At 43.0% G+C, this 14121-nt stretch overlaps 2 protein-coding genes and 1 non-coding gene across 3 annotated transcripts in view; 2 read left to right on the plus strand and 1 right to left on the minus strand.

Annotated features, from left to right (window-relative positions):
- Nucleotides 1-7942, minus strand: part of ANKMY2 (ankyrin repeat and MYND domain containing 2) — a 41782-nt gene extending 33840 nt beyond the window's left edge. The window contains exon 1 of the mRNA XM_065938618.1: nt 7644-7942. Within this exon, the coding sequence (XP_065794690.1) occupies nt 7644-7710 (67 nt within the window). The 5' untranslated portion in view covers nt 7711-7942. The remainder of the gene's footprint in view (nt 1-7643) is intronic.
- Nucleotides 7943-8287: 345 nt separating this feature from the next.
- The window catches only part of BZW2 (basic leucine zipper and W2 domains 2), a 57820-nt gene continuing 51986 nt past the window's right edge, over nt 8288-14121 (plus strand). Inside the window, exon 1 of the mRNA XM_065939055.1 lies at nt 8288-8422. The gene's annotated coding sequence lies outside the window, so the exon portion shown is untranslated. The remainder of the gene's footprint in view (nt 8423-14121) is intronic.
- Nucleotides 12508-12580, plus strand: TRNAG-CCC (transfer RNA glycine (anticodon CCC)). The gene has a single exon. It is a non-coding gene; the product is annotated as a tRNA-Gly (tRNA).

Here is a 14121-nt window from a genome sequence, read left to right on the forward strand (position 1 = left end):
ATGTTAAATCTGTCCAGTCACGGGGCAATTGAAAAAAAAAAAAAGATGAGACATTCACTCACATGCCATGGAATACCAGTCAGTCTTTTGAAATGCAGGGACCATGGTTAGAAAATTTTTCTAAAACGGTTTGGGAATCCAGAGAATGAAAACAGATTTTGGAAAACAGATAATAAGCACAATACCCCCAAGAAGAGAAACTTCCTATGATTTCTCATTTGGTGTTCCTAATTTAATGACATTAGTAGGAAACTGTACAAGTCAACAGCATGGAAATGGGAAACGCATGGTTAACGCAGAACGATTTTTTTTTTTTTTTTGCCATCCCTCACTGTGCATATAGGAGACTCTCAAACAATATTTTGAAATTAAGTTTAAAAGATTAATTGCTTTCCTCAGGAAAGCAATGTATTAAATCTCAGGTAACAAACTCTTCAGATGAAGAAATATGGTACTAAAAGGGGGATAGGAAATGAGACATTTCATTGGAGACAAAAATGAACAGACCTATAATGATGAAAACAATATTTAATGATTTGGTTCCCTTGTGAGACTTTCTCCAAATTACTCCAGAGAAGAAAACACAATCTAACCTGCTCCATTAGGGTGGGATTGATAACTTATCTGGATGGACCAGCATTTTAGCAGAAAAGAGACGATGATAAGTGTGATGTTCTCACTGTTACTGCCCTCTCTTATACCATACCACGGGCCTTTTAGCAGCACTATAAAAATGAACAAGTCCTATAAAACCCTCAGTGTTCCCATCGGTGAAGCAGAAATAATAACATCCATCCCATACGGCTCTTAGGACTAAAGGCTTGTCTTGGTATAGGACAGAGAGTACAACTTTCACGCATACTACATACTCCTGTTATTTGTATTTAGAGCAGCATAATAAAATTTATTGTGACACTCCTAATTTCTAGTTTGGGACGACTTGTCTCACTGAGGACAAGAAGTAGCCAAAACAAATAAAAAGGGAGAAACAAACATGACATTTCTGTTTCCAGCAATCTTGGTATATGTGAGTTTCAGGCTTCCCTGGAGGCTCAGCTGGTAAAGAATCCACCTGAAATGTGGGAGACCTGGGTTAGATCCCTGGGTTGGGAAGATCCCCTGGAGAAGGGAAAGGCTACCCACTCCAGTATTCTGGCCTGCAAGAGTCAGACATGACTGAATGACTTTCATTCCACTTTCCAACAGGAATGTCTTTTTGCGAGGAATCTATATCAAAGTTAAGCATTTAAAAAAACTATTTCGCTTGTTAGTTGCTATAACATTTATGTGTAAGTAAAATCATGTATAAAATAAAGTGTCTGGATTTAAAAATAATACATGGATACAGATTTAATCATAGATACATAGTTATAAATGTATTTTTAATAGATTTTTAATTACAACATGCATTTTGAAATACTGAATCTGTTTAAGTGTGAAGTTTCTAAATTCTCCTACTCATATCTATTTTTAGACTTTGTAACCAAATGTCCTTAAGTTAGGATTATGAATCACTGCATAAAAAATAATAGTATCTAAAAGAGCTGTTTTGTAAATGAACACAATGAAGCCCATAGAGGTTGTAAAACCTGCCCAGTCATATAGTTAATGGTTTTTATATATTTGAATTTAAATTTGTTTTTGAACTCTATGCTATAATTGATTATTAGGAGACTTGAATCAATTTAAAATTGCCAACATCCGCTGGATCATCGAAAAAGCAAGAGAGTTCCAGAAAAACATTTACTTCTGCTTTATTGACTACGCCAAAGCCTTTGACTGTGTAGATCGCAACAAACCATGGAAAATTCTTAAAGAGATGGGAATACACACCACCTGACCTGCCTCTTGAGAAATCTGTATGCAGGTCAGGAAGCAACAGTTAGAACTGGACATGGACCAACAGACTGGTTCCAAAGACGAAAAGGAGTACGTCAAGGCTGTGTATTGTCACCCTGCTTTTAACTTATATGCAGAGTACATCAGGGAGAAGGCAATGGCACCCCACTCCAGTACTCTTGCCTGGAAAATTCCATGGACGGAGGAGCCTGGTAGGCTGCGGTCCATGGGGTCTCAAAGAGTCGGACACGACTGAGCGACTTCACTTTCACTTTTCACTTTGATGCTTTGGAGAAGGAAATGGCAACCCACTCCAGTGTTCTTGCTTGGAGAATCCCAGGGATGGGGGAGCCTGGTGGGCTGCCGTCTGTGGGGTCACACAGAGTCGGACATGACTGAAGCAACGCAGCAGCAGCAGCAGAGGACATCATGAGAAACGCTGGGCTGGAGGAAGCACAAGCTGGAGTCAAGACTGCCAGGAGAAATATCAATAACCTCAGGTACGCAGATGACATCACCCTTATGGCAGAAAGTGAAGAAGAACTAAGGAGCCTCTTGATGAATGTGAAAGAGGAGAGTGAAAAAGTTGACTTAAAACTCAGCATTCAGAAAACTAAGATTGTGGCATCCGGTCCCATCACTTCATGGCAAATAGATGGGGAAACAATGGAAATGATGAAAGACTTTATTTTTGGGGGCTCCAAAATCACTGCAGATGGTAACTGCTGCCATGAAATTAAAAAATGCTTGCTCCTTAAAAGAAAAGTTATGACCAACCTACACAGCATACTAAAAAGCAGAGACATTACTTTGCCAACAAAGGTCCGTCCAGTTAAGGTTATGGTTTTTCCAGTAGTCATGTATGGATGTGAAAGCTGGAATATAAAGAAAGCTGAGTGCCGAAGAATTGATGCTTTTGAACTGTGCTGTTGGAGAAGACTCTTGAGAGTCCCTTGGACTGCAAGGAGATCAAATCAGTCAGTCCTAAAGGAGATCAGTCCTGGGTGTTCATTGGAAGGACTGATGCTAACGCTGAAACTCCAATACTTCGGCCACCTGACATGAAGAACTAACTCACTGGAAAAGACCCTGATGCTGGGAAAGACTGAAGGCAGGAGGAGAAAGGGACAACAGAGATAGTTGGATGGCATCACCAACTCGATGGACATGAGTTTGAGCAAGCTCTGGGAGTTGGTGAGGGACAGGGAAGCCTGGTGTGCTGCAGTCCATGGGGTCGCAAAGAGTCAGACACGACTGAGTGACTGAACTGAACTGAATCTTTCTATATACCAGGGGCACTAGAAATAACCGGATTAACTCTACAGGACCTTAGAGCAGGATCTTTTAACAGTCCCAAACTGGAAACAACTGAAACGTCCCTAACTGTGACCAGATAAGCACATAATGATACATCCATACACGGGGAATAAACGAAGAAAATAAAAAACAAAGCTGTTGGTACAGTATAGATGAACCTCAAAATCATGATGCTGAGTGAAAGAAGTCATGCAAAAAAAAAAGAGGAATATTTACTGTATTTATTTTATAATTCCACTTTTATAAAATTCTAGAATAAATATATCTAACCAGTAGTGACAGAAACCTATTGCTGTTTGCCTGGAGACAGGATTGGAAGGAGTGGCAGATTACAAAAGGTATGTAGAATCTTCTGGGGTAACGCAACTGGTCACTGTGTGGATTGCAATGAAGGTTTTGTGGATGTGTACTTATGTCAAAACTCTCTTTTAAAAAATGTGCATTCAAAATATGCATCGTTTATCACACTTAAATTATGCTCCAGTAAGACCGGTAGAATAAACCTTATTGTTCAAGCCTGTTTCATAGCTCCTTTAATACAAATAATGGAAAAAGAGAAAAAGAAAAGAAAGTTCATTACTTTCTTGTGAAATCAGCAACACTGACTCCAGGGATTTCAAGTACTAAACAAGATAAGTAATGAAAGACCTTCTGGTTTATATTCTTAAAGGAGGTTTCATTTATTCTGAAACAGTGCTTCCTCAGTGTTTAGTGAAAAAGATATCAGAACTTGGAAGAATGGCTCAATCTACAAGTAATATAAGCCACTTAACTGTGCTTCAGTGATTTCATTTCTCTTCTGAAATGTTGTGAAATGGATGCTGTCAGTGACTATGATTTAAATGGATATGTGAGAAACAGCTTCTCAGTTTCATCTGGAACTTCTTCTTGGCATTCCAACAAATAAACAACCTGTAGAGTAGCTAGCATATGAATTCATCAAAAGAAGAAATTGTTCTTAAAGTGTCCACTGCCATATGTGGTATTCTCTGGGTTCTAAGTCACCCTTACAATCTGCTTAACTTTTGGAGGGCAGTGATTAGCAGGATGGAGATATTCAAAACTTTGCTGAGCTTATTTCAGACTGGCCAAGGTGACAGGTCACACTTGGCTAGAAACTTATTGTTAATTTCACAGAGTAGTTCTGACTAATCCAGTACTTCTCATAAGTCGAGAAATGTACCAAAAGGGGGGAAAATATCAGAACTGTACTCCTTTCTTAAAAAAAAAAATGCTTCTTATGAGTACAAATATAAACTCTGTTTATGACCTTTGTTCAGCTATAAGCCAACAACTAGTTTACAAATTGTTGTTTAGTTGCTAAGTCATGTCCAACTCTTTGGGACCCCATGGACTGTAGCCCACCAGGCTCCTCAGTCCATGGGATTTCCCAGGCAAGAATACTGGAGTGCGTTGCTTCTTCCTTCTCCAGGGATATCCCCAACCCAGGTATTAAACCCACTGTCTTCTGCTTGGCAGGCAGATTCTTCACCCCTGAGCCACTTACACACAAAACTACAAAATCACTTACAATTATAATTAATTTAACTTGACAGAAGATAATATTTTAATGCAATTACCTTTCAAAGTGAGTAAGATATGGTATGGACTACTATGGTGCTGATTTCATTTTTTCATTTTTTTTGTTTAGTTTGTTTTCAAGTCCAGCATGTTTCTACAACTGTGGACCAGATGGTATTTCTGCTCTGCCACTTATTACCTGGATTACATTGGGCAAGCTATTTAACTTTTCAATTCCTTGGTTTGTTATCTATCTACAGAGACTGCCATATTTACCATAATCATAGCCAACACAGTATCTTAAATACTTAATATACACTCACTCATCTAAAATGTTGTGCAGTGTTACATGTGTGTTAGTTGCTCAGTTGTGTCCAACTCTTTGCGACCCCACGGACTGTAGCCTGCCAGGATGCTCTGTTCATGGAATTTTCCAGGCAAGAATACTGGAGTAGATTGCCATCCCCTTCTCCAAAGGAACTTCCCAACTCAGGGATTGAACCCTGGTCTCCTGCATTGCAGGCAGATTCTTTACCGTTTGAGCTACAGAGAAGTCTGTATTCCTAGCTTACGAAGATTAAATGCACGGTTACATGTGAAGTGCTAAGAATTATGCCAGACCCATGATAATAGTCAGTAAAGATTGGCTACAGTTTTCTCATTACTCTTTTTTAAGAGTATGGTGATGTCCCACCGACCTTCACTTGACAAGAATGTATCACAGTTCTAATGAGATGGATGAAACTGGAGCCCATTATACAGAGTGAAGTAAGCCAGAAAGACAAACACCAACAGTATACTAATGCATATATATAGAATTTTAAAGATGGTAATGATAACCCTATATGCAGAACAGAAAAAGAGACACAGATGTACAGAACAGACTTTTGGACTCTGTGGGAGAAGGTGAGGGTGGGATGATCTGAGAGAATAGCATTGAAACGTGTATATTATCAAGTGTGAAACAGATCGCCAGCCCAGGTTGGATGCATGAGACAAGTGCTCAGGGCTGGTGCACTGGGAAGACCCAGAGGGATGGGATGGGGAGGGAGGTGGGAGGGGGGATCGGGATGGGGAACACATGTAAATCCGTGGCTGATTCATGTCAATGTATGACAAAACCCACTACAATATTGTAAAGTAATTAGCCTCCAACTAAAAAAAAAGGAAAAAAAAGAATGTATCACATACTAAGTCCATCTCACTTCTTTTCTCATCAGCTTGCACCAAATAAATAGCTGAAAGAGGGTCTATGTAATTTGTTGAACAATGTGAGCCCAGTAAAAAAAAAAAAAGAAGTCACAGTGTTAACCAGGCTAAATTCACATCAAGTGTTTCATTTAATCTTTACAAATAAAAACTAGTGGACACCCAATAATGTATCCAAGCTTTCCCCTTCCCTGCCCTCCCTCCCTCACACACACACACACACACACACACACAGTGGACTTTTGAGAGAAGGTGATAGCCCCGGACTGCTTAAAAACAGCATTTGCATCCCTGGTGGATTGTAAGTTGATCCTCTGTCTCCTTTTTTGCCAGCACTGTACTTGGCACAGAGCTGAAACTCACATGGTTGGTGAGCCGAATCCCAGAGCCACCAAAGGCACGGAGAAATTAAACAGAGACAGGCAGAACAGAAAGACCGCATGCCAAATAGGTCAGCGAGAACCATGCTGAACACACTGATCTAACTCTAAGTCCCACAAATTCTGGGCAAAGAACACTTATCATGACAAACATACAGCTGTGACTGACTTAAAATTGTTGAGGTCACATCGGGTGAGCTCGGCTCATCAGCACCTGTTGAGTTCCAACCCGATTTTTCTCTCTTTTCCAAGTAGACTTTCCTTGTCAGTATAAAGTTTGCCTTTCTCTCTCTCCGTAAGTCCAGATCTGAGTCATGTTACTTAGAAAGAAAGACGGGAAATTGGGAAGCTTTTTATGTTATTATGACCAGCCTCTTTGCCGATCCCGATCGAGGGCAAGCTGATTCTTGAGCTTAAAACAGCCACGTGAACAACGCCCACAGTTCCCACGCATCCCCATCCCCGCCTGGTGACAGTGCAGAAGCCACGTATTCATGCTGTTGTCAAGGGCCAGGTAACGGGACTTAGCAGTAAACTCTTCTGGGATTTCCGCTGGGGGACTGAGGGGACACATGGCTTCTGACTCGTCCCCGGGGCCTGCGTCTCCCTCCCTAGCACCAGGAGCGGTGGAAGTGGGACTCGCATTGGAGAATGGAAGAGAATGCGTGCGGAGCGCGATTACAAGATCGCAGCCCTGCCAAGCGCGCCAAGCGGTGTGGACGCCTCCTCAACCCCTTCGCTTTCGCGCGAGTTTCTGCGGCGGTCGGGGGCTTCTGGAAGGCTGCCAGGGAGGCCTTGCAGGCAGAAGCCTCAGTGCGCAAGTTACAGATGTCGTTTTGTGCCCTTATAAAGAACCCTGCTCTTTAGGAGCTCTCTCCACCCCGCCCTCCTTCAAAAGGGGGCGGAGACAGCCAAGGGATCCAGATCATTCGGCCTCCGGAAGTCGAAATGGCCCTGTAGACACCGGTCTAAGAGCCTGAAACTTTCCGGCCACTATCGCCCAGGCGGACTGTGGTCAATTCACCTGAGGAGTTTTTAAGAATGCACATTCTGAGGCCCCACCCCCGGGGGGCTCTTTATCATCCGATGTGGAACCCGGAAAGGTGCCGCCTTCCAAAAGCTGATTCAGAGGACGAATGTCTGCAGCCTCCGTTGCAGAATGTCGTCCCAGCTGCGCTTCTCCCTCCCCACCTCTCCGCCCCCGCAACTCGTCCCAGACCAAAGGGAGGAGCGCTGTTTCCCGGTGGTAGGGTGTCAACCTCGTAAAACCGCAACCCGGGGTCAGCCGGGCCTGGGGCGCCGCCCGGCTCCGCCACGCCCCTCTCTCCCCTCCCCGGCCAGGCAGGCAGAGCCCCGGTCGCAGCCCAGCACCCACACCTTTTCCGATGACTTCCAGCAGCTCCTTTTCCTCCTGGGTTAGCTCGCCTTTCTTTATGTGAACCATTGCTTCCGCCAGCTTGACGGCTAGTCTGTGTCTTCGGGAGTACTAAAAAGAAACGACGTGTCTGTATTGCGAAAGCCAGCCGCAATGTTAGGCAACTTGCGACTAGGACTCTAAGTAGCCAACCGTGGAAGCGTTCGAATTCTCGCCTCCTTCCAGGCGCTGGCGAGCAGCGGGCGAGCTCGGGCGAGCCGGGCGGGCAGTCTCCCCAGGTCCAGCGGTAGTCCCCGCCCCCCGCGCCTCATTGGCCCGGCAGGGAGGAGGAGCTGCAGGAGGCAGCAGCGAGGCTGTCCCATTGGAAGAGCCTGGGGAGGAAGAACCAAATGGAGAAAATCACTGGGGGGTAATTAAATGCTTCTTACAGATTTCCCCCAAGCCACTGTTTCTGATTCAGATATTTAAGGACACACAATAATTAAATTCTTTATCTGGAACTTCTGTGTTCGAAAATTTCTTCTTGGGGCGTGCATCTCCCTGGTTCTCGCTATACACCCCCCCCTTTATTTCCCTGGAAGTGGAGCGGCCCGGGCCGGGGGCGGGCTGGGAGGCGGGGCGGCGTGGGAGGCGGGGCTGCGCCGAGCTCCGTGTGTCGATGTCAATGTGTCTGTCCTTCACTCCTCCATTGTCTGCCACCACCACTGCCGCTTCTGCCACCGCCGCTGCCGGGATCGCCGCAGCCCCCAGCCTCGCGCGTCGCCGCTACCTCCTCGGACAGGTGAGAAGCAAGCCAGGTAGAGTAGGGGAGAGCCGGCAAACCTTAGACCACCGGAGCCAAAGCCCGACTGGGAGCTTCCCCTCCGGCCGAAACTGGCTGGGAGGAAGCATGTGCCTGCTCGGGCGGCTTCCTGCCTCTCGGTGGGGAAGCCTCCCCTCCACCCCATTACCATCGCTTTTACAGCGTATCGGTGCCCTAGAGTAAAGACCCACCACTCGCCGCGTTTGGCCGCCCCGAGACACCAAGAGCGGGCAGGGGCCGGCCACGCGGTGGGAAGTGGCGGGTGCGCAGCGTCTCGTGCGTGGCACCGCCAGATGCAACTCCGGGGGAAGCCGAGGTTGAGGCTCTGAACTACGAGTGGGGAGGAAAGGAGAGCTCCCCATTACAAGCGAGGTGAAAGCATGTGACAATAAGTCTCTTCTGGCAACCTAACCCTCGCCCGCACTTGTCATCTCCTCCGGCCCCTGTGGAAGCTGTAGAAGAAAACTGGATCTGATCGCCCTGTGTGCCTGTAAAGGGTGTTTGGAAGCAATTTACACGTGCACTAATACTTGATTTAGGAGAGACAGTCAAGGGGGAGGGGAGAGGAAGAGGCTCTTCACTCTGCTAGAGTTCCCAGTCTCTTTGTAACTCAGATCTTGAGATTTATGGAAATAGAGAGGGGAGGGGGAAGGGGCGGAGATTAAATTGGTGTTGCTGTCTATATATAGCATTAGATTAGCCTCTTAATCCAACCTTCATTCAACTGTAATATGTAACCTCAAGCTTTCACTATGGGAAGCTAGGGGATAAATACAAGTGTGCACCCTCCTGTGGCTCAGCCACAAGACTTGCTTGCTAATATAAAGTCAGTCATTCCTCTCGGGTGCTTATCCATAACATATTTACAGCATTGGTGAAAGCTTCTTTAGAAATTAGTGTTTACTGTTTCTCTACAGTCTAGTATTAATGTTTCTCCCAAGACCCTTTTGCTTCCAAGAGAAATATTTGAATGATTATGTCGATTTTTTTGGTTAAGTATCCCTCCCCACCACTCTTTCTCCCCTCTTGTGCCATATATGAAGTGAAATGTATTTTCCTCTGGCCTTACACCTTCATTTCTTGGAAGCATTCACTAACACTTCTGAAATCCTGGAAGATGTTCACCCTTATTTCCTGCCTTTAACAACAACAAAAAAATGTTTTCCCCCCTGAATCCCAGATGTTTTCTTGTCTAAGGCTTCATCTCTGCAGGCTGGGGCAAATCTGAGCCAGAACATCTCACATGAAAATGGTCTGAAATTATTCAACTCAATGTATAACAAAGAAACTTTTGTTCAGGGATGCTTTAATAATGATGTGACTGTTCAAACAAGTAGTAAGGCTTTTGAGTGACCCATCATTTGTAACACTTAGAATGCTGGTATTGCCACAGTTACAGCTGATTGAAAACACAGTCTCATGAAGGAGCAACCCACAAAGCTAAGAAAATGCTTACAGAGTAACCTTTCCTTACCATGTGACTTAACATCCTATAAGGGATATTACAGAATTGGGTACTTCATTGCCAGAATTTCCATCTCTTCTGCCAAATTGGGGCCATGGTTACTTGAAGGTCACACCTGTTTATCTCACTGAGGTTGTCAGTTTCTGAAAGATAGCAACTTACTATCTGTTTTCTTGGTGCCTTGATGGTATTTAGTTCTCTGTGACTACATTCATTCAGTAAATCTAGGCAGCTAGAAATAAAGCAGCTAACATCTGCCTTGAAATGCATGTAAATAACTTGTAAATTTTAAATTTCTAGATAATGTAATGGGTAGTGTTTATCATATGGGTTACATTCATTGTTTTGTACAGTGTTATTATTTAATGTAGGAATAGGACCAGCTAATGAGCATACCTTAGACTTGTTCAAGGAACTTTTTTGTATGAAGAATGTGTTCACATCAAAGAAGTTTTGTTGGTAATAAAATAACTACTGCTTACTGGGTACTTAGTCGGTACCAGATAGTCCACCAGAAGCTTTGTATAGGATTAGTTTAATCATTGTTGTAATGACCCAGAAATTAGCCAATATTACCCCTGTTTCTGAAAATAAGAGGACAGAAACAAAAAGAAGTTAATTTGCCCACAGCCCTACAGTTAGGAAGTATCACAACCCAAACTGGAACCTAGATCTGTCTCCAAATCCTTTTCTCTTTGCGTTATTCTCTATCTACATGGCTGGAAGTAAGAGGGAAAGTATGTATTCTTTAGCTAATAGGTAACATGTTCATGTGGTTCAATGTGACAAAGGTACAAAAAACTCTCCAGCCTCTTCCCAGTTTTTCTCCATGTCCTACAACCCATAGTGTCTGTTTTTCTCATACTTTTACTGAGAAACTGTATGTGTTTATAACTTGCAGGTGTATTTCCACTTTTTTAAAAACAAATGAGAAGTGTGCTAACACACTGTTGCACACTGTGTAATGGAATTTATATGTTGCTTTTCTTTCCTCTTCTTTGAAAAGAAAAATGATTTCTGAAATTCTTACACGTGTCCGTGTCAGCCCTTTGCCTACTCCTAATACCCTGGACCTCTCAGCCGATAGTGAGCACCCATCATCTACTGAAGGGTGAGACATACTTTGTAAAGACAGAACTGATTCACTTAAAAACCTGTCCTTGGCTCCACTGGCCGCAGAGGAGAGGCTCTGGTCTGGTCTGGGCTGGAGGTCTCCACTTCCAGTTCCTCTCTACCAGCCGCAGAGTAGAGGCCCAAGGCTGGTCTGGGAGGCTCTGACTTCTGGTCCTAGCCAGCATTTCCAGTTAGCCAGCCCTTCCCACACACTCTGCTCTAAGGTCACCTCACTGCTGAGTCCCTAACATGCCAGTGACTTCTACCCCTTTGTTCCTGCTTTTCTCTCTTCTTGGAATGACCTCCCTTTCCTCTTTGCTGTTTCTCTCCTTCCCAGATCTGATCAGGTGTCAACTTTCAAGAAACTTTCTTCTACCCTATCCAGGAGGGGAATACAGGCCCTAGTAAACATGTTTATTCCTGTCCATCAGCAAGAGTGATAAGGACAGTCTTTCCTCATGAGTTGCTGGTACAACTGCTGACATCCTCTAATTTTCTCCTATCTCCTTATGAGCCCTGATCCCTCCCCGCACCCGTAAATTAACATCTTTGCTTCTTCATCTGGAGCTCCATGAAAATAACCTAAAGCCAGCACCTTTTTCATGGCTTTCTAGTTCAGTGTTTGTTAATCTGTTTGATCCGTTCTTCTGTACTATAAATTAACTGGGATTAGCTTACCTTTGCTTCTCAAGACCGTGACCCAGTGTCTTGCACCTTGTATGTGCTCAGTGCATACTGAGTTGAATTCAGCTTGATCTCTAAGTTATTTTAGGTAGATTTATTTCCCTACTTGACTAATCCTTCCTGGCAATGTGAGGGGATGTCGCAGTAAGCACACACAGTCGTAACCAGGGGCAGAAGGTCTTTAAACGTTTGCAGTCTCGAGCTGCTTGACATTCTATGAATGCTATCAAGCAAGAAAAAAAATTGCTCATATGTACGTGTTACAAATTTTGCACACCATTCCTGCACATTCTGCACACATTCCTGCACACCATTGTCTTTGAAACCCTTGACTTCCAACTCTGTGCTTTAAGAGAATGCTGTTTGCTTTTTATTGCAGGGAAATAGCTCATTTTTGAGTGTTGTAACTTTGGGGATAATGTTTTCCTTGACATTTGACTTCCTTTTGTCTTAGGTACACTTCTTGACTGAGTTGGATATTTGATGATATTAAGGGATTTCATTTTCCTTTTGGTCTGAAACTAATACTATGGTTATATTTTAAAATATCCCTTATGTTTTAGACATGGGTACTGAATTATTTAAGGCGGGAATGATAGGATATCTAACACTGGCTTTAATCTAATTTTGTGACAGTGAGGGGCAGGAACTGAGTAAGAATATTAATGAGACAAAACTCACCATGCTGTTAACAGTTTAAAGTAGGCAGTGAGTACATTGACTTCGTTAGATTTATTCTCTCTGCTTTTGATATGTTTGAGATTTTTCTGTAATGAAGTTTTAAAAAGGAAGGTTTGGGACTTCCCTGGTGGTCCAGTGGTTAAGACTCTGTGCTCCCAATCCAGGGGACCCAGGTTTAATCCCTGGTCAGGGAACTACAACCCACATGCCACAGTTAAGGCAGCCTGCATGTAGCAAGTAAAATCCTGTGCAGCCAAATAAATTTAAAAAAATAAAGAAATTAAAAGGAAGGTTCGAAAGTATTACAGCCTCTTAAGAAACTGTTGTTTCAGTTTAAAAAAATAAAGAAAGCAATATGGATACCAGTGTTCTTTCTCTGTCCTTGGAGTTTAGCTTATGCAGTTATCCACTTAATGTTAAGACAGTTACACCTAAATCTGCAAAAGATTGTCTTGTGAACAATGCATTTCCATGAACTGTTCATGTCACATTTTAACTTGTCCCCCAAATGAAGAAGGGGTAGGTGGCATATCTCAGTGCTGCGTCACAGGCTTATGAATATCCTGGTGTCAGTTAATCTTCATCTTTTTTGAACTCTTGACAGAGTGATTTGCAGACAAGTCTGAACAAGGGGTGCAAATATATTTAGTTTAACTGAGAAAATCAAGATATGAATGAAGTGGAGAGACCAATTTTCTTCTGTGTCTCAAAAACCACGTCAGAAGACATTTCCAAAGAAGGAATACTTTGGTAATGTTGTGAGCAGTATCAGTGTAGTTAGAACAAATATCTCAATGTAGGAAAATGAGGACCATACTCAGATGTGCCTGCCACGTCCTTCCTCAGGGTTTGCTTAACTACATGCTCATTTCGACACCTGCTTTCTGAATTGTTAAAACTTTATAACTTGAGTGTCTTGATGTTTACGTTTCTTTTATGATGTTTTGGACTTATGAAATGTTAATATTTCCAGAGGCCAACATGAAATATTTTGGTATCATTTATAATCTTTCAGGTTTTTTTGGAAGGGTTTTTAAAGCATATTTAATTAAGCTTCAAAGCCAAGCCTTCACAATATCTAAGGCAATGCAGCCAATCCAGTCTCATTGCCAGGTAATGTTGAAGCACACAATCATGTGCTTCCAACCTCAACTCATATATATTTATATTAGCTAGGTCACTGTGGAATTTAAAACTCTAGGCTGGTGCCTCTTTATATCTGAGTATAGTAAAGCAATTCCAATAATTAAAAATAGAAAGCTATTTCTGCATCAGAAGGGAAAGGTAGTATTTGCCTTCCCAATAAATACATTTAAGGTAGAAAATCAGTGTTTTTATGTCTTGATATTTGATTGTCTTTTGCTGGGTAGTTAGAAAAACCCAGCAGAGAAAGCAGCCCTTAAAACTACATTCATCAGCCTCTGAGTAAAATCCCTTCCTGGTCTGTTGATTGTGGAGTATAGCAGTCCCATTAAGTAGCCTCTTCTGACCTGGTGGGAAATGATTATGGATGAGCCCTGGGAGACAGCCAAGCACAGCCACAGCCCTGAGAATTAGAGTGGCAAAGCCAAGGCTCTGTGATGAGGTGGCTTTTCCAAGGCAATCTCTCTTGCTTTCACTTTCTTCATATATAAAACAGGAATGGTAACCAAACTTACCTGGTGACTTTGAGGATTCTTGAGGATGCCCTGTGAACTATAAAGTGTTATATAAAAACTAATTGGTATTTTTAGGG

This window comes from Muntiacus reevesi, chromosome 6 (genome assembly GCF_963930625.1).
Source record: "Muntiacus reevesi chromosome 6, mMunRee1.1, whole genome shotgun sequence".
Taxonomy (NCBI): domain Eukaryota; kingdom Metazoa; phylum Chordata; class Mammalia; order Artiodactyla; family Cervidae; genus Muntiacus; species Muntiacus reevesi.